This window comes from Podarcis muralis, chromosome 2 (assembly GCF_964188315.1).
Source record: "Podarcis muralis chromosome 2, rPodMur119.hap1.1, whole genome shotgun sequence".
Lineage (NCBI taxonomy): Eukaryota > Metazoa > Chordata > Lepidosauria > Squamata > Lacertidae > Podarcis > Podarcis muralis.
In genome coordinates, this window is record NC_135656.1 from 1,822,794 (window position 1) to 1,843,618 (window position 20,825).

The window sequence follows — 20,825 nt, forward strand, 5'->3', positions numbered from 1 at the left end:
ATTTCTCCCTGTTTCTTGCTTTTCAGATCTTAAGTTCAGTTCTCCACATTTCCATATCAGTTTGAGAATTATTCTCAAAAAAGGTTCATGAAAATTTAGCAGCATTTTAAGTGCAGGTTTTTCCTACTACACACGCTTTTGCATGCAATTTTCCCTAACATAAAGCATTTTGTATGTGACATTCATCAATATAGACGTCTATATGCACACTTTACCTTAGTATACGCATTTCTGTACATTGCAGAATTCAGAAGAGGGTGGAGTTCACAGAATGGCTGTTTTTCAGTCCATGTACTATTCCAGAAAGTGTGAATTAAGTAGGCTTGCCTTTAAATGCTGACTTAATCAAACATCTCCCCCAGCCCTAGCTCCTATATAGGCCTCCAAATTTGGCTCAGCTCTGGGGTAATAGTCACGAAAACAGGGAACCCCTGTACTTTGCTCTCCTACCTCTTCGGGATCCTGGGCGTGCAACACGTAGGTGAGCTGTCTGTCGCAATCAGGCATGTAATGCTGACAATAGTGGGCTGCAGCTGCTGGATCCGGCACAATCAGCAGCTGCTGGAGATCACCCTGAAAGGAAGACAGGAGTGGGGGAGTGAACACAGCATGTCAGAATCTTGTTGCAAACATGTGCCCATGTGTACAAACACACACACACACACACACACACACACACACTGAAAGAACAGGCAGTCGTTGTCAGGGTGTATACGTTTGCATGTACCATCTGCCACATGTCTGTGTGTACGTTTCTACTGCAGTGAGAAGAGAGTGTGGTAAGACTGTGGAGACAATTAAATGAGACAATTGTGTATATTTTCTTGGACTGTCTCCTCCTACAACATCTAGTAACTGTGTTATATAAGGTAAAGGTAAAGGTACCCCTGCCCATACGGGCCAGTCTTGACAGACTCTAGGGTTGTGCGCTCATCTCACTCAAGAGGCCGGGGGCCAGCGCTGTCCGGAGACACTTCCGGGTCACGTGGCCAGCGTGACAAGCTGCATCTGGCGAGCCAGCGCAGCACACGGAACGCCGTTTACCTTCCCGCTAGTAAGCGGTCCCTATTTATCTACTTGCACCCGGGGGTGCTTTCGAACTGCTAGGTTGGCAGGCGCTGGGACCGAACAACGGGAGCGCACCCCGCCGCGGGGATTCAAACCGCCGACCTTTCGATCGGCAAGCCCTAGGCGCTGAGGCTTTTACCCACAGCGATAACTTGCCCTAAATGCTCAAAGCACTCCATGGGCATTCACTCAGTAATCTTTACCACAGCCTTCAAGATCAGAATAGCTACCCCTGTTACAAAATTGGGAGAGGGGAGCCTGAAGCCTTACTAGTTACAAAAGGTCACCCTGTGAGTTGGAACTTGGTGAGGTGGGAGAACCATTCCTGCTCTTAACCACAATACCACATCATCTCTTAGGAGGAGGTTGCTCTCTCTCTGCCATGCAAGGATAAGAACTCATAACTTTTCTCCCAAGAACTATGCTGTTTTTAGGTATCACACCTTACAGAACTCTAACCCAGATCCTCCCATTCCAGAAGCCACAGTCAGTTAGCCAGCCTAAAGGATTGGTGAACGCTGACCTTCTCTATTGTTTGCTGCCCATGCAGGCACTCCCAGGCCTTGTCTGGTCCTCAGCCCAACCTTCAAATTGGCTAGAAGCCCTGTGTCCATCTGTCCAGATCAATTCAACCTTGGTCTTGGATATTTTCTTAGCAGGCCTCCTTGCCAGTGTTCATACAGAATTGGCTTCATGAATATCAGACTCTTCTTCCATTTGCCTGACTGCTGATCTCATCCTTTCCTAAATGGACTTTGTAAGGATACAGCACAACAATCCAAATAATCTCCTGTCCACTCGTGGATCACTATCTTTGGACCATGCTCCAGACAGCAAACATTTAGGCAACACAAAACTTTGCACCCAGCCAATGATGGAGCCTGGCAAAGAGCTCTGTATAGTCTGAAAGTCTGCATACTCATATGCCAATGGAACTTAGAGTGCACTAAAAGAAGTCAAACGTCCCTTTTCCCCTTGTTTCTTTTCGTCTCTCTTGCCTGGGACCACAATGCCAACAGCACAGTATGCCAAATTGTTATGACTGTGCATGTACACAAACATGCTTTGAGCTGCAGCTGGACATGCCCCCCTCTCCCTCCACTGGGCCTGTGCGATCCCAGCCAGCCCTGGTGCACAAGCAACATATGCTCCCAATAAATCATCTCATAAAGTATGTCCATTGGGCCTGTTTCCAGCACAGCCCCCGGAACCGCCTGCTCCCACCTGCTCAGCTGGGACCCACAATTACTGTGCTCCCAGCATTCATTTGGAGATGGAAAGGAAGAGAAATCGAGCAGCAAGATGGAGAGCACAGGGGAAGGGAGTGAGTCATGGCCCAAGGGTCAGGTAGGGACAGAGAGGGCTGGATCAAGCAAAGGAAGCCCCTCGGTCAAAAAGGAAGTCACAGGGAGGGAGGAGCCGCCAGGACTGGGAGAGTGTCCAGATTCCCAGACACATAAACAAAGAGAATCGCATATGCACACATACGCAGAGAGAGAGAACTTCTGCATACCCAGCTTTGTAAAAATATACACTGAAGACCCTGTGAATGCATATTTACTAAGGCACACTTCTAAAATACCTCCTAGCATTCTGTTCCCATTCACTGATGTCACAGCTCATTCAATCTACTTCCAGCCAAATTGCAGAGTATCCTTTCACATTTTCATATACTACTGTCTAGCAAAAAGCATGCTGTGAACCCTCTGTGCATAACCCCCTCCCAGATTTATTCTGTGGGGAGAATAGCCAGTTAGGGTGAGCTTGGGGTTAGGGAGAGTTACAGGGATATCCAAGAATTTTAATCACCAAAATTGCATCACCAAAAGTCGAACAAGGAGACCCTACTCTCTCACACATTCAGGCCGGCTGCTTACAGAAAGGTGGTTAATATTGCAAATGGGTCATTCAGATATTACAAGCAGGTCTTTAGCAACAGGGGCTTTTAAAAAAAACATTTTTTCCTTAGAAAGTATAAATTCTGACTAAGCACATGCTGAGGAGCCTCGATTGGCCAAGGATCTCTGGCCTTCATGCACCACACATCCAGGGATGTGTACCTGCCCTTCATACTTTCTGTTTACTATGGATAAATGCCAGTGTTGCAGCCGTGAGCATGATTGCTGTGTGGAGTGGTTTTAACTGAAGGGCTGGAGCAAGGAATGAGAGTCCCAGAGTCCCCTTTCACCTAACTAGAATGGAATTTGACAGAAGGCAGAATAGTGACTGCTCGTGAAAGTATAGTTCCTGCACTTCTTGCCCTGTTGTTCCTCTCAAGCCCACCCCTCCCTGCAGGCTCCCTGGTGCCTTTGCCTGGAGCACTACGTTCTGCTGCAGGAGGATTAGCTGCATTCCTTGCTGGAGGTAGGAGAGAGGATTAGGAGAGAAGTGTGACAGAACAGGCATACAATGTAGCTTTGGAGCATTCCTGGTTCCTTACACACAAACACACAGAAACAGAAACACACACACACAGAGAGAGAGTGTTTCAGTGAGCCCTCCCACCACATTGCTACCCAACAGACAGTTGCCCCACAGTCCAAAATGGCCACATCCAAACCTTCCAGGCACTCCGTCGCTGCCGCCCAACTCCCCAGAGGCTAATGGCTCTGGGCCAAGGTTTCCTGAGAGCCACTACAAGAAGTGCTTGTTCTTGGCCACCCCCAGGACCCAGCCTAGATGCCTTCAAAGACCTTCTGCCCTCTGACATTTTGTGCTTGGGGGAAGAATGTAGGAGGCGGCTGGGGTTTTCCTCTGCTTCTGGAGACCACTGGAAAAGGGCCAGCGTTGTCCCGCCCAGATTTGGGAATCACTGGGGCGAGGTCAGGGATTTTCTCTCCAGATGAAAAACATCTGCAGCACTTGAAATATTATTATTATTATTATTATTATTATTATTATTATTATTATTCCCCACCCATCTAACTGGGTTTCCCCAGGCAGTCTGGGCAGCTTACAGCATATCTAAAAATATAATTTAAAAAATCAAACATTAAAAATTTCCCGATACCGGGCTGCCTTCACAAGTTGTGTAATTCTTTATCTCCTTGACATCTGACAGGAGGGCGTTCCACAGGGAGGACGTCACTAACAAGAAGGCCCTCTGCCTTCTTGGTTTTCCTTTTAAAACTTTATTTCCACTTCTGTTTGGAGAAGGTAAAATATATGGGCACTCATTCCACAAAAGTGCAGAATCTCCTCACTGCAGACAGATACCGCTTTCTCTTCTCTGCCTTCTCCTCGTGCCTTCTTCCCCTACCCCTTTTTAGGTTCCTGTTTCTGCCTATCCACAGTGCCTCACTTTGTGGGATGGAGGCACATGAATGGCCTCCCAGCAGAAGTGTTGCTGCCATTTACTGGGAGGAGCACAGGTGAAGCAACAGCCAGATTGGGAATATGCAGTCACATCAGTAGAGTCAACCCAGTGCTCCCACCTGTTTGCCCACACAGCCCTGATCTTGTTGCTGCCTTACTCCTCCTCCCCATAAGCAGCCATGACACTACTGCCTGGAGGCTTTTGCTGCAGCTCTGCCCTACCTGACAAGCCATTTTTGCTGCCTATTGTGCACCCTTCCATCACTTACATTATCTCTGGGCTCCCTGTCCTTCAGCTTCACTACCTCTTGGACCTCTTTCCAGTCATAAGGCCTATGTGAGGTTTTAATCCCAGCCAAACTGACAACTGTCCCCTTTCTTCATTTGATCCTGACAGCAAACATTCCTGAGTAGCTTAAATGTTTGCAGACAATATTCTGTGTCATCTCATGAGCTCAGGCAACCCATACCAGAAGTTTCCACTGTCACAGTCACAACAGGACCATGGTATGATGATCTAACTTTCTCATTGTGACTCCAAGGCCATAAAAGGACAGCCCACTCAGTTCTGTGTCTGCCGTCCCTGCCTGAAATAAAGTGAAGCTCCATAAGAAAGATCCTAACATAAACCCGGCAGCCAGTACAGGCCTACAAAGGCAGGCTCTGCTGAACTCCCTCAACCATACAGGCAGCAAGCTTCAGAGAGTGAAGGGTGGAAATGGGTGCCAAGGTGGCTGTTAGGGCAGAATATGGCATCTGGATTCTATAAGATTTGTGGCACTATAAAATATCTGGCCCTGTGAGCCCAAAGTCCACCCAGCCTCCCAGATTCCTGCCAGACCCACGGAAGAAGGTGGCATGACTGGAATTGGGTACAGAGAGTTCTGGATTCAGTAACTCCCATAAGAAACAAAGCTGGCACATAGGTAAGGCCAGATGTTGGGTGGTCATGCATCCCAACTAGAGTTTTGTTTGTGAAGACATCTGTAGGCAAATATAGACTATCTAACTGACTGGTACACTCTTTGGCGGCAGTTAGAGGTGCATGAAATGATCAAAGAAAGCATTTGAGACTTCTGAACGATCTTTCCTACCTCAAAAACATCTTCATCCGGCCGGCGAGCCGCAAGCAAGGTCGCACCATCAACACTGACAATTGGCTGCATGCCTCGCTTTAGGGGAAGTATTGCAGGGTCTTCACAGTCAATACTCAAAGATACATTCCCACCTTCCACACTCAGAGCAATGCGATGCCACCTGCCAAGGGATGGTACAGGTCAGAAAGGTGGGTATTAAGTGGGATAAATAAGGTGCCTGGAAACAGGGCACTGGGGACCTAGATCACACTCTCATCTGACAGTGGAGTGGACTGACTTTCACCATGTATAGTTCTAGGGGATGTGAAACAGACCCAGAGAGGCCAAGAGAATGAGACTGGAAACAGTGCTATTTGCTGTTGGCATAAAAGAAGCTGTGGGAATATGATCCAGGAGGAGAAAAGAGGCAATACTCAGTCTCAGTCAGTTTTATTGCACATAGCCAAAGGCTGCCGCAATGTACACAGAATTATTTGACAGTTAAAAGTAAATATACTGAATTGGTAAAAAAAGGCTTAAAACATTTATATTATTAAAACATTACATACTCTAAACAAAGCTATAAAAGTACCCCAATGTACAAATAAAAACATTAAACAATAAAATTCATAAGCTAAAATCATCACATGGTCACTAATGTTAAAAACAATATCAATTAATACAGTGTGCAATTTATACTCAGAGTTTGGTGACAAAGATAGAGCATAGCCTGAGGTAGATAGATAGGATCAAATAAATTCATCTCCTTTACAGTTAATGGCTACCTTGGCTATATAATTTGCTCTAATTTTCCTGGCAGCAGTTGCAAAAAGTGCTACCCGCCAGGTCACATACTTATCTGTGTCTGCAAGGAGATATAACATCATATCGAGGGGGTTCTGGCCAGGGGACCCTGTCATTATAGGTACCAAAAATCTTTTTCTTGCATCATTATATAACGGACAGTGCAAGATATAATGCATAAGGTCCTCTACTTCAGAACATCCCCTAATGCAAACACGTTCGTTTTTTGGTATGCCTCTATGTCTCCCATCTCTATAAGCAGAGCTTATTGTATTTAGTCGTAGCTCTGTAAAAGCTTTTCGAAGCTGTGCAAAAGTCAATTCATTAAAATAAGATATGTGTTCATTGACCTCTCTAAGTTTAAAATACAATGGGGCGCATGTAGATGTGCACATAGAGTTTAGATCGTTTTTAGTTGCCACTGCCCTTATGGTTCGTTTAAAAATATTTTTCTGTGAATATAAGGGGAGTTCTTTAATCTCAGTCACTGAGAGATCATATTTGCCCATCAGTTGGGCAGCATGATGTACCCAGTTTTTAAGGGGTAATCCATTTGAGAGCTCAATCAGGCATTTTTTTGGTAGCCTAGTGTTGTCCATCTGTTGAACTCTAAACCAGTAACAGAGAATTCTTTTATCTATTTGGCTCTCTATGCTCAACATGTGAGTTTCCAACCTGACCATGGCAGATTGCACGTCTTTGGGTAAACCTAAAAGAACTCTTAAAAAATAATTCTAATAATAAGAGGCAATACTGAATTTTCATATAAATAATGATTGTTTCCCACATCTCAAAATTCACTTTATTTGTATCCCACCCTGTTCCCAAGGAACTCAGGAAAGCACATGTGTGGTTATCTGTTTTATCCTATAAGGTAGACTAGGGTGAGAGAGAGTGACTTGCCCAAGACCACACAGCGAGTTTTTTGAAAATGTACAAGTGGGGATTTGAACCCAGCTCTTCACAGTCCAAAAGCTATCCAATACACCAACCCTTTGATATATGGATTTGAACTACTCAGCTAAATCTTGGACTGAAGATCTCCACTGATAATCACTTCCATATCATTTAAAAGTTCACATCTCATTTATCCTCACAACATCCCCAAGAGGTAGGCTGGGTTGACAGAGTATGTGATAAAGAACTCGCTAAGACCATCCAGTAAAATTAATGGCCCTGGAATAATGTGAACAAATGTCCGGTATGATCAAACCCAATACTTTATTCACTACTTCACACATACCAAAAGGAATGGTGTAATTGGAGAAGACCACAGGAACAGATATGGGATACGAGAATCATGGGATGGAGATGAGCAGAAATGTCTCACCACAAGTCAATGGCATTTAACAAGGAATTATCAAAGCAAAGAGTTAAAGTGGATGTGGGGAACATTTGGCCCTCCAGACGTTGCTGGATGACAACTCTCATCAGCCGTGACCATCAACCATACTGACTCCAGCTGATGGAAGCTGAAGACCAGCAACAGCTAGAGGACCACAGGTTCCCCATCTTTAGAAAGTGGAATATTAGGGCTGGGATACCACCTTAGGAAAAATCTGTGTATGTGTGCGCCTGAGGTGTGTCCACAGAGGTGGGGAGTGTCCACTCATTCTTCTTATCTCTGTTCAAGGATTTTAAAAAGGTTTTGATAATTGGCAAAACCTATTTGACCGGAGAGGCTGATGGGAATGTGTGCACAAGGGAATATGATAGAAGCATACAGAAGCTGTCTTTACTGAGTCAGACCACTGGTCCATCTAGCTCAGTATTGTCTGCATGGACTGGCAGTGGCTTTCCATGTTTCAAACAGGGGACACTCCTAGCCCTGGAGATGCTGGGGGTTGAACCAAGAGCTTTTTTTCTGCAAGGCAGATGATCTACCCACTGAGCTGTGGCCCTTCCCCATGAGACTTTCATTGTACAACCATCAGCTCTTTGAAAATATATAAGACACTGTAGACCTAAACTGGTCTTCCAGTTGTGTGCATGTGTGCCCAAATCAGATAACAACTTTCAGTGGCTTCTTCCCACCCCAACGATCCCAACTCACTTGCCATCAGCCAAGTTGACTCGGCGAAAGTGAGGATAGTCCTCAGGCACTGGGTGGCCAAGCTGGTCTTCATAGAGGAAGACCGGAGACCGTCCGATCTCTACACCAAGTTGCTGTACTCCCTGCTCATCATATACAGAGAGCAAGAACGACTGGCTTCCTTTGACAGCTCGCAGAGTAGCCAGTATTGAGAAGTCCACTGGGAAGGAGCCATCTGCAAGGGAGGAAGGCAACGCATCATGACAGTGAGAACTGGGAAGGAATTAGAGAAAACAGTACTGAAGTGATGGTATAAGAAATGGAAGGTATTGTGCAGCAGATGGGGAGAAAATGGGATGGGAAGTTGGAAAAATACAAATTCATGTACTGAAATATATGTTAAACTTTTGAAAATTTAAACAAAAAATATTACAAAAAAGGCTCAGTGTCTGCCCATCAGCTTTGATGCAATACACAATCCAATGAGTTTTCCTGCTCCACCCTTACCAGGAAAGAGCTGCTTAGTTGGGGCGCTGAAATATGTCTGGTTCTCTAGGCGGAAGGCAAGATCACTTTCATCAGAGCCATTTCTCTGGGTGCAGATACCAGCAGCGATAGAGACCCCATTTTTGCCCTCTCGCACACCAAACGCCTGGAGCACATCCACAAGGCCATCTGGAAGGGGAGAACAGGACACAGTTACACCTTGGCCACAATACAAAGTCATATCTGGGGGGGAGTAAGGGCAGTCCCCACTTCTGTGCCCAGACAGGTCACTTTTCTTCTATGAGATGAGAAAGCCTTGCCACACACCATAAAGATGATGTGTTTGTTGAAAGCAATAGCACCTGCTTAGCTAGAGGTAGATGTGGGATCAAAAAGGAAGTGTTTGGACACCATGGGAACTGAAACCCTTTCCATGCCTCTCTTACACTTCATACTTCTCCCATCATCCTTGACCACTGGCCATGCTGTCTGGGGCTAAAGGGAGCTAAACTCCAAAAACTTCTGGGTTCACCTGAAACATTTTGGGCTTTTGATTTGGTGATGGAAAAACAGGAGTTTCCTCCCCTCCACCTTAAGAGTCCTTAAGCACCCATACTAACTTTATAAAAACACATATTGTCTTCCTAATAATTTGCATTTATTTGCTATTACACATAGGCATTTAGAGATACAGAAGCAGACAGTATTTGTCCCAAAGCAGCACCAGCATCTTAGGTATCTCTTGACGTTCCTTCCAAAGTCATAATGGCCACCAAGGTGAATGGCTTTAAAAAAGAATTAGACAAAATCATGGAAAATCAGTGGCAGGAGAGGATCTTCTCGATTTTGTAACTTCGTTACTAGAGAAGTTGTGCTGGTTCCCTCTTTGCTGTCCTTCCGCCAGTGGGTAAAGACCTTTCTATTCCAACAGGCCTTTGGGAACTGACTATTTTTGAGGAAAGGGCTCTTTTATAGTATTTTAAGTCTATTAGTGTTTAATTACATTTTTAAGATGGTCTTTTCTGTCTTTTTAGCTTGTTCTATTTTATCTGTGTAAACTTCCTTAAGTTTCAGACTGGGGAAGAGGCGGGATATAAATTAATATCATCATGATCATCTACCTCCACTGTCAAAGGCAGTATGCCTCTGAAGACACTGTGAGTCACGAGCAAGGAGAATGCTGTTGCACAGAGGTGCACATAAACATCTGGTGGGTCATTGAGAAGAAATGGATGGTGAACTAGATTGGCCTTTGGCCTGATCCAGGAGGGCTCTTCTTATGTTCTTAAGATGGCCTTATTCAATAACGGCCATATTGCACATTAGAGACCATCATTCCCCAACAACAACAAAGCCATGCCAAGTCTAGCAGAACGGCATGGCTCAGAGCACCATCACATTGCCATGCCAGCTCTTCCCTCATCTCCGTCTGCTGTGCAGATGGGCTGATGGCTTGCATGCACTCAGCTCGTGGCACATGTGACTTGCGGGGGCTGGATGAATGGGGGGAAATGCATCTTATTCCTAAAATATGCCATGTGGCAACATGCCTTCAAATTCCAATAAACTGAGGAGTCTAAACAGAATGTCATACTTTTAATATGGATAACTTAATATGGAACAATAATTACCACTTCTGTTCTATGTTCACCATCAATAATCATGATAGAAACCCCACTGTGTACTGAATGGGAAGGGAAGTGGGGGGAATTCTGCACCTTTTTGTCATTCTGCATCTACAAAATGAGAAAGGCAAGGGAAACTACTTCACAACCACCATTCTTGAGAATGGATTCCATAGTGAGGCTGGAAGATGTTTGAAAATCCAGAAAGAAAACAGGACTGGCCTGGGTTGAAACTTAAGCAGCACATTTACATTTATTCCTGTGCCTTCTGCTTCATCACAAACTAGTAGAAGTTGGAATTCATCTGTCAAACAGACCATATAACTTTTCCCCTGGAGCTTTCCAGACCAGTGACAGCATATGGATGACTCATGGCAGCCTGGGCTCTGGCCTGATCCAGTGAATGCCTGTGGAAGCCAATCTCACCATGGCCTTAGGATACAGGTTCTGTCGAGCCATTCTTGCCATCACTGGCTACCTTCCCAACATGTAGGCATCCTTAGCACTGGCAGCGGTTAAAGGGATAACACAACATCCTGCTGACCAGAGTGCCCTCCTGGCCAATAAAAACCAGCCAGGCTTGCCGCACTGTGGGTGTGGGATGAAAGGAAACTAAGAAATGAAGACCCAAGCCTTAGAAAATTTGTATATGGCAGACCATGTCAGCCCAGCAACGGTAGTGTTGGTGGTCTATTAGCTGGCACATTTAAGACTTGCATGTCCATTATCTGTTATACTCAACAGCAGCGGCAATAGCAGAGCTTCTGCAAATGGCAGCATCGACTGTGTGGGCAGCATTTTGCATTCACCACAATGTGCCAGACCTAGTATGACTCTGGGGCATTGTTTGGAGGCTGGCAGCCAGTATATTTTTCTGTGTAGAAGACACCCCCATGTATAAGATGACCCCTATTTTTTGAGCCCAAAATTAAGACATAAATATTTTAAACACCAAACTGAACAATTTTTATATTTTATTAAATATTCAAAACACCGGTATATTTAGTACAGTATATTTAAACATCAAACAGTGAGGCAAGCTGTGTAATGGCGGCTGCTCCTGTCAGCTCAATGTAACTCCACTGTAGCTGCAGCTCCAGCTCTCCCACCTGTGTGTTGCACTTTTGACTCAGTATTTACGGTATGTACCATATTTACTCCATGAGCACCAGCAGATGCGGACGCTGATCAAGGAGCTGCGACTGCCAGAGCTGCCTGAGTGAGTGTGCTTGGGGAATGGGGGGACTGGGTAGCCAGGGGGCGGCTGAGGGAACCAGGTGGATGGGACAATGTCCGGAGTGGGGGCTGCAGGGTTTGTCGTGAGGCCAATAGTGAGGAGAGGCTGGGGGGGGGGGAGAATATGGATGGTGGCATGTATTTATTTATATATTTAATTGCAACATTCTGAGTATAAACTTAATTTCAAACTTAAAAAAATTTGGGGGAAAGATTGTCTTATACATGGAAAAATACAGTATTTGGATAAAATTCTACAAAGTGGTCCTCTTTTTCCAGGGACGGGATGGGCCTAAGAAAAGAAAGATCTCACAAAAGTTCTCAGAAACTTGTCTTCTTGGAAATTTTGGCTCACGTCCAGATATAACCCACCAGAACTGGCAAACCACTGACTGTGACAGACATCTTCTGGAATGCAAGAGACATTCTGCATCTTTCCTAAACTGGGAGAATCCCAGAAACCCAGTTTTCATTATTATTAAAAGTGTATCAGTTGCAGGTATTTTAAAGCAATATAGGCTTGCTGAAGACCAAGATCTCTAGATGCTCAGAGAGATAGAGAGAGAGATGGTGCATCCAGACCTTTGATGGTTTGGGCTGGGATTCAGTTGCATACTGGCAAAGTTCAAGTTGATACTGAGCTCTTGCTCAACAAACCCATTTCCCAAAAAGATGGGACTTCTGTGATGAGGAAAGCGATGGGAAATTGCATTGGAAAGCATGGCATAATGCTTGTTTTGATGTAACGTCACCTAGCCTCCCTGCAAACAAAGAAGGATGAATGCTCTATAGATAAGTCATCTGGAAGCACCCAAAGGCATTAATGGAATCCCCCTGTCACTTCCAACTAACCTTCTCCCTTTATCCTGTGTTAGGCAACCTCTTCCTTGGTGTTCTCTGGTTCCTATAGCAACCAGAGCCACTATTCGGATGGCCTCTCTTCCAACAGGTGGGCACGCTTCCTGCCTTTCAACCTTTGTATATATTTTTTCAATATACTGAGAAGTGGGAAAAAATGGCAGTTTCTTCCACACAAAGGGGTTCCAGCAAACTCCCAACGCAGGGGGATTTGAGTCAACCTCCCTCATTCTGACAAAGTTCTTCATAAGGTTATTTCCTCAGTTATTAGTGGGCTGCTCATACAAGGTTTTTATTTTATTTTAAGTTTTTTAGCTTTTAAAAAGAAGCCTACCTGTGCTTTAAGCAAAGCGTTAAGGAACTAACAAATAATGTACCAATAAGTATGTTAAGTTAATTAAGGCACCAGCTTTAACATCAACCCCACTGAGTTATTGCTGTCACAGAATTTAATCTTTTGACCTGTGTTAGATTAAAGGCAGACCCTCCAAGTGTCCCTATTTCCCTATTTCTCCTGATTTAGAGAAGCCGTCCCAGTTTCTGATTTGATTCCAGAATGTCCCGTTTTTCTTTAGCATGTCCCTATTTTCCTTGGACAAATGTTGGAGGGTATGGAGTTACCCAACCCCCGAGCCATCTGAAGGCAATCCTGTATAGGAAAGTTTTTTAAATGTTTAATGATCTATTGTATTTTTATATATATTTGAAGCTGCCCAGAGCAGCTGGGGCAGCCCAGTAAGATGTGTGGGGTATAAATAGTAAAATTATAATCATGGGATGGGACGTCCCTATTTTCATCGGAGAAAAGTTGGAGGGTATGTAAAGGGAAATAACAGAAATATCTAGAAAAGTAACTTTCAGTTTATTTATTTTTCATTTGAATCAAAAGATTATACTTAAACACACACATATATTTAAAGGACTAAAGCAATGTCCAGAATGCCTGTGTGTGTGTGTTTCTGTGGCTTCCCTTGGCCTGGATGCTTTATACTAAAGGATGGCACAGGATGCCACAATTCAAAGTAATGTGTTGGGTGCCACGGCTCATTTGTGGGGCCTATCTTTTTCTTGCGTTAGAATTCCATCCCTCAGAGCTGTGTCCATATTTAATTTTATATATTTCAACATCCCAGTAAGGCAGGCTAGGGTTGCAATTATGTTGTTGTTGTTGTTGTTGTTGTTGTTGTTGTTGTTGTTGTTGTTGTTGTTGTTGTTTACACACTGCCTTTTTCCCTGACAGGACTTCACAGCATCTTACAGATAAAATGAGAACAGGTAAAAACAGAGAGAAGGAAATCATTCAAATACAATGTCAGGGAGAGGGAGAGGTGAATGTCCAGCCACTGCCTGTCCATGTAGACAGTACAGAGCTAGACAGATAAACCTGGCATGGCATGAAGCAGCTTCTAAGGCCACACCGTGAGTATATAGCTGATATGAATTGGAAGTGCCGACCCTCCAAGTGTCCTTATTTTCCAGGGACATCCCTGATTTATTACAGAAGCAAATTCTGCCTGTGTTTCACACACACACACATACTCCTAGGCTAGCCTATGTGTGTCCATTGGTCCAGGGGTGAGAGAGAGCAAGGCTCTCTAACAGGGTTGCAGAGCCATTTCTAAAAGACTAAGGGGGGAGGCAAAGGAGGAGTCGTGTCCCTTCTCTTCCCCTCCTATGCATAGAAGCCAGGGCTCAGCCAAGAAAAAGCCAAGCTACATTAAAGGAAGGAATGCATTTGCGCATATGCGGAGTGCCCTGACAATCTATGCACAGCCTCCATCCATCAGGAAAGGGCACAAGGGCTGGTCTGGCAGAGAACCATATCCTAGCTGGCAGACTTGAGCTCGGGCACCTCCCATGGCTCTGGAACTGAACACCACAAAGAGCCTTGTGGCTCCTTAAAAGCTAATAAATTGGTTATGGAAATTAAACACCTCCCCTCAATCACTCACTGTGGTTATAAAAAGCTGTCTGTGGCAGTTTCTCAAGGAGGGAAGGTCCTACCATTTCTCCCCCTCCCTTCAGAATTAAGTCTGGGTCTATTGTGTGCTTCGCATACTGACAAGAAGGTCTGTTTCACTTGATTCAAGCATTTTTAATGTTTGTATTTTTTAAGGGTCCTTGTAGCAAGAGAACTGGAGGTTTCGCATGCATCACCCCCACTTCTGAGAATAGCTTCCACAATGGTTGGGATGGGTGAGGAGGCTGCAGAAAGATTTCCTTAGAGGTTAAAAAATGGTTTCTTTCCCTCTCTCTCTGAACAAATTTTCTAACCTTTGCTGGGAATTGTGTGGGGAGTTCTAGTACACCATAGTCTGTCCATTCAGTCCTTTTCCACCAAATTCTTTTTGCCTCCTGCATTGGGATGGGAACGTGGAACCTCTGACCTTAGAGAAGCCACAAGCCTGTCCCATCTCCCATGCTCCTTTGACCTAGTTCTAAGATCCTGCTTCCAGCTGACAATGCTCCCAATGGACTTATTGTCTCCGCTCTGCTGCTCTCTGCCCACCCCCGTCACCATTCCCTGCCCAAGCAAAGCATTCAATAGGATTTCCACGTTACCTTCCCACATTAGCAGCCACATGCTGGGATGGCAACTGGGCATGATGGGGATGTGTGGGGGAGGCTTGTTTTCCTGCCATCCCATTTGCACACAGAAATTCAGTGGTGGAAAATGTGACCTTGGGAGCTGAGCATCTGCAAACAATCTCTTGTCCCTCTCTAAATGTCACCAGCAACCCGCTGCCAACAAAGGCTGGTTTCAGGGAGCCCCAAGACAGGAGAATGTAGGAGTTTGGGAATCACGCAGCATGCCTACGTTGCAGTTAGATGTGCAAAATCAAAGTAGAATCCCACCTATAGAGTGAAATTCTATAAAACAAACTGACACACGCAACAGAATGTGGCCTGGATCTACAGTTCTGTTTTATATGAAACAGATTTCACATGAGTTAGAATTGTAGAGTTGGAAGGGACCCCGAGGGTGATCTACTATTTCAATGCCCTTCCCTGTTTCTTTTTAAACTCCTTACACATAGAAAGGTAGCCCAGACTGCTGCTGAGCAAATTTTCTACTTGCAGGGATGTTCTTTTTTTAAAGCCACACAAAACAACATAGGAAACATTCAAAAATGTGATTTCCTCACCACCAGTCTGAAGTTGTACAACTGAGCCCATTACACAACACAGGCTACTGCCTGTTTTGAATGCAGGCTTAGCCTGAGCCCAGTGGGAACTGATTGGCCAGAGTGGAACTAAGACCACATCCAGCCAGCACAAGTACCACTTCGACAGCAGCTTAATGCACCTGTAGTTCTGTAGTTATGCTGGGAGGAGGACAAGGGGAAACTGGGGGAAGATGAAGACCTTTCCCTGCTCCTGCAAACACACTCCTTTCCTAGGGATCTGCTGCCTACAATAGAAAGAACAGCTTCACAGCTAGCATGCAGAACAAGAAAGAACTCTGCAGTGCCCTCCCACAGTCTCCTTTGAGGTGGAAAAAAGTAGGGAATGGATTTCTGCACAAAACCAATAACTTTGAACAGGCATCTACTCCAGAATAATTGATTTGCTGCTCTTCTCCTCCATCCTTTAACAACCACCATGCATTAACTGGCAGCTGCAGCTGTTACATCTCCTGACTCCTTCCATGAATGAAGCTCATTCTTTCCCCCATCTCTTGTGACCAGCAGGACTTTTAAGTTTGTCCCACAGTCGGCAGTGGAGGAAGGTAAGCCAGCAGAGGAACAGGGGCAAAACAGGGATGGAATTTGAGGCAGGCCCAGCCTACCTGGTTATTTTAAAGAGAGGGAACAGCCTACCTAGCAATTTTTATTTGGGGGTCTCAGAGAGGAATTCAACATCACGCTAAACCTATTGCTCCATCACTGCAAGAATTTATGCTTGCCTGATGGAACAATCTGCCCTGTTCTCCCATGTGTGCTATTCCAGGGGTTACCCTGAACCTCTGCAGAGCCAATTTGGGAGGGTGCAGGGCAAGGAGAGGAAGAAGTCTTGGTGCACTAACAGAAGTCTTTGCATAGGCTTCTGCTGGCAGAGCTCATGAGTTGAATCCCACCCATATTTTCCACTCCTGTAGCAGAAAGTGTTCTGGCTGCAGCCTCATCACATACAATGGCAGGTATAGGAACTGCCCATTAATGAGAGGCTGCCCCACCCCAGCCTTGAGACTACAAAACCCATGATTCAGTGCAACTGTGTGTGATGCACATGTGCACAAAAAACAATGAGGGTGGTTCAACAGAAACAAGCAATTGACAATATTGAAAGAATGACAGTGTGCTTACACGGCTAACTAAAATTTGAACAGGCAGATAGATTTCCCACGGAAATCCGTTTCTTAGAGCCAGCAAAGGGGGATTGAAAATGGAATTCTGCCCATAAAGTTTCACACATGCCTTCTGAATTAATCCCTAATGCGGTTTGCCTTTGTTCATGTTAAAGTAAGCTGAGATGGATACATTCTGTGTGCCAGTGTTCCAAACACAAAGAGATGTGAACAAGATTTTTTGTTTCCATCTAATAAACAAGAGTTGTACAAAATCTCACATCAGAAGCCAAAGGGGAGAAAAAACTGAGGGCTAGTTCAACAGCTCAGGAGTGCGTGCTCATGTGAGCAAGCATGCAATATAAGCCAAGAGTTCATGGATCTTGGCTGCAAGAACATCTGCAATCTGGAAAGCACATTTTTCCAAAGTTCTCAGATTGGAGAAGTTGCCATGGTTAAGATCTATGAGCTTCTGACTCACATGACACAGTTTCTCATGCAAGTACACACCCAGAGACGGTGAGAAGGGCTCACACAAGCATGCGAGACAAATATCACCCAACCCAACTATGTGTCTGAGGCCACAAGAGAAATGAGATTGTGGTTCAGAGCAACCTGCCATTTAGATCAGGAATATTCTAGGATGATTGGTGGGAAATCAAAACCACAGATACTAGCCAGGCTCCATTCTGAGTTGGCTGCAAATGTCATTGACTGTCTCTGCTGAGAGCATCTGAAATATTGAACTAAAAAGGTTCCAATTTTAAAATAAACAAAACCTGTAATAAAACATATTTTTAAAATCTGAAATAAGTTCAATAAAACATTTTGTTGCAGATCTCACTGTTATAGCCCAAATAAATAGCCCAAACCTGAGCCTCCATGTCTATGCTACTCCTCAGACTACCAGATGCTGAGTTTCATTCTATTAGCTTCTAGCTAACAGATGTCGCCGTTGCTTATGGGTAGCATAACTTTGAATGGCATCTGCACTTTCCAAATGAAGTTCCAGGGAAGCTTATCAGGGTCCCATGGCAAGATGATCTTTAAAAGAGGTCCAACCTTCTCCTGAAATTCAGTCACAGGGAAGCACAGAGTATGCCTGCATGGAGCCACTAGCCACTTAGTCTTCAGCTGCCTCCAACCAAATCTCCTGCAATGACATGTGCAAAGAGTCCTTGGCTGGCAAATCGAGGAAATGTTTCCCAGTGGGTAGGGAGTTTGAAAACCATAGGGCTAAGTGGACCCAGCATCGCTTATTCTGTATCTTTATCATTCCCCCACAATGTTTTTGGATAACATCAGGCAGCAAAAAGCTCTGAATTGGATTTGAATGCAAAAGTACATGTGACATGGGAGGTCCATGACTGGATCTCCAGACATCTTTTTAAGCTGAAAAGAAGACATAGGAGAATGCAAAAACCGGATCTGGGCCATCACACTGAGGAAAGGTGGCTTAACCCTTCCTCCAGTGCCATTTCCCTGATCAAAATTGTCCCCCAAGCTCACTTCTAGGCCCAGCAGGAACACAAGTACCTATATTGTGCCATTGCCTTCCCCCCTGGGGCTAACAGCAGTTCAGGAAGGTGAATTTCAATCAGGAAAATGGCAAGGGGGGCAGGATTAAATTCCCTCTCCTCATGGCTGTGTTTTTACCTTTTAAAAAAGACGTTGGAAAGCTAAATAAGGGATCTCCCTCTTCATCTGCAATTTGCCCTAGTGTGCATCAAAAATGTGGAGAAGGGACAGGGCTAGGGTCAGGATGGAATGAAGGATACTAGGAAAGCTTGGGTGGGAAGGAGGAGGCTTATTCACAAAGCTGCAGCCTGGGAGCTGAGGAGGAAATGATGAACCGCAAGTGGCTTGGAAAAAATGCACTGTGGGTGGTCTCTGGCTGCTTGTAGGCTCCAGCCCTGACCTGCTCTGCCCCAAACTGAGATGATCCCAGGCCCCGCCTCATGTAGTCAGGATCTGATCCCAAGGAACATAATGTGCTGGTACCAAAGAGAGGAATGCAAGCAGAAAACCCCACCAGGCTGCAAGTCTGAGGCCTAGCTCTCAGGGAAATAATAAACCTGTGTCATCTGGGCTGGGCTGCTTCACAGTGCAGATACAGGAGGAGACTTATATATTTCTCCTTTGTACAGAAGCAGGGAACAAGGGAGAGGAAAGTTATTGCTTACTCTTCTCACCAATGGTTTGGGGTTCTTGGGGTTCTGCAAGGAATTTTTGCTAGTATGAAAGGCCAGATAATCAATAAGATTCCTCCCTCACCTGCATGTTGAAGTGGCTTGGTGCAAACTAGGCTTGAATGGAAGTGACAGATGATAAATTTAGATTCCCAGTAGAGTAACTGTGAAGAAAGGGTGTGCACATAAGTCAGTACTGACCACAGGAGAAAATACCATCACTATGATGAAGAAAGATCAGTTTTAGGTGGGGGAAAGCCACCCCTCCCCACAACTCTGCCTGAACAAGATAGCTATAACACCTTGTTTGTCTCTTAGGTCTGCTCTTTGAACAACCATCACACTTGATTTATTCATTAACTCCTATCTCTTTTTTCCTACAGAAGATCTTAAGGTGGCTAATAAAATAAATGTGTATGCAATACACTAGGCCAAGCAGGCCAGTGGAACAGTATCTTCTAAACTTTCTCCCATTCAGAGTAGCTGGCTTCTCCATGGACAATACAAAATGGCTGGCTGACCAGTAGAAATGGGTTTTCCTCTGCTAAGCCGCATGTAGCCCTAACTCTCTTCTCCTCATTATCCTAGGAATTTCAGCACCACTATTTCCACCCCCATCACCTCTTGTACACAAGATCCAATTGAAGATCCAATTTGGATCCCTTCCAGTCGGGATTCAGGCCTCATCATGGGACTGAAACTGCCTTGGTCGCACTGGTTGATGATCTCCGGCGGGCTAGGGACAAAGGTGAGAGCTGTTTCCTAGTTCTGCTGGATCTCTCAGCGGCGTTTGATACCATCGACCATAGCATCCTTCTGGACCGTCTTGAGGGGCTGGGAGCTGGGGCCACTGTTATACAGTGGTTCCGCTCTTTCCTCCTGGGCCGTGTTCAGAAAGTGGTGGTGGGGGATGAGTGTTCAGACCCCTGGGCTCTCACTTGTGGGGTGCCTCAGGGTTCTGTCCTCTCCCCCATGCTTTTCAACATTTACATGCAGCCGCTGGGAGAGATCATCAGGAGGTTTGGGCTGGGTGTTCATCAGTATGCGGATGATACCCAGCTCTACCTCTCTTTTAAATCAGAACCAGTGAAGGCGGTGAAGGTCCTGTGTGAGTGTCTGGAGGCGGTTGGAGGATGGATGGCGGCTAACAGATTGAGGTTGAATCCTGACAAGACAGAAGTACTGTTTTTGGGGGACAGGAGGCGGGCAGGTGTGGAGGATTCCCTGGTCCTGAATGGGGTAACTGTGCCCCTGAAGGACCAGGTGCGCAGCCTGGGAGTCATTTTGGACTCACAGCTGTCCATGGAGGCACAGGTCAAATCCGTGTCCAGGGCAGCTGTTTACCAGCTCCATCTGGTACGTAGGCTGAGACCCTATCTGCCTGCGGACTGTCTCGCCAGAGTGGTACATGCTCTGGTTATCTCCCGCTTGGACTACTGCAATGCACTCTACGTGGGGCTACCTTTGAAGGTGACTCGGAAACTACAACTAATCCAGAATGCGGCAGCTAGACTGGTGACTGGGAGCGGCCGCCGAGACCATATAACACCGGTCTTGAAAGACTTGCATTGGCTCCCAGTACGTTTCCGAGCACAATTCAAAGTGTTGGTGCTGACCTTTAAAGCCCTAAACGGCCTCGGTCCAGTATACCTGAAGGAGCGTCTCCACCCCCATCATTCTGCCCGGACGCTGAGATCCAGCGCCGAGGGCCTTCTGGCGGTTCCCTCATTGCGAGAAGCAAAGCTACAGGGAACCAGGCAGAGGGCCTTCTCGGTAGTGGCGCCCACCCTGTGGAACGCCCTTCCAGCAGATGTCAAAGTGATAAATAACTACCTGACATTCAAGAGA

General features: G+C 45.4%; 1 protein-coding gene across 4 annotated transcripts in view; it reads right to left on the reverse strand.

The window, feature by feature from the left end:
* The window catches only part of COL5A3 (collagen type V alpha 3 chain), a 125,305-nt gene that overhangs the window by 92,018 nt on the left and 12,462 nt on the right, over positions 1–20,825 (reverse strand). For 3 of the 4 annotated variants that reach the window (XM_028721183.2, XM_028721182.2, XM_028721181.2), the window contains exons 2-5: positions 8,803–8,970; positions 8,317–8,530; positions 5,478–5,640; positions 451–573 (exon numbers count right to left, since the gene is read on the reverse strand). In XM_028721183.2, the coding sequence (XP_028577016.2) occupies positions 451–573; positions 5,478–5,640; positions 8,317–8,530; positions 8,803–8,970 (668 nt within the window). Of the gene's footprint in view, positions 1–450; positions 574–1,591; positions 1,764–5,477; positions 5,641–8,316; positions 8,531–8,802; positions 8,971–20,825 lie in introns of those variants that run through there. The other variant, XM_077923724.1, reaches the window with a different exon arrangement.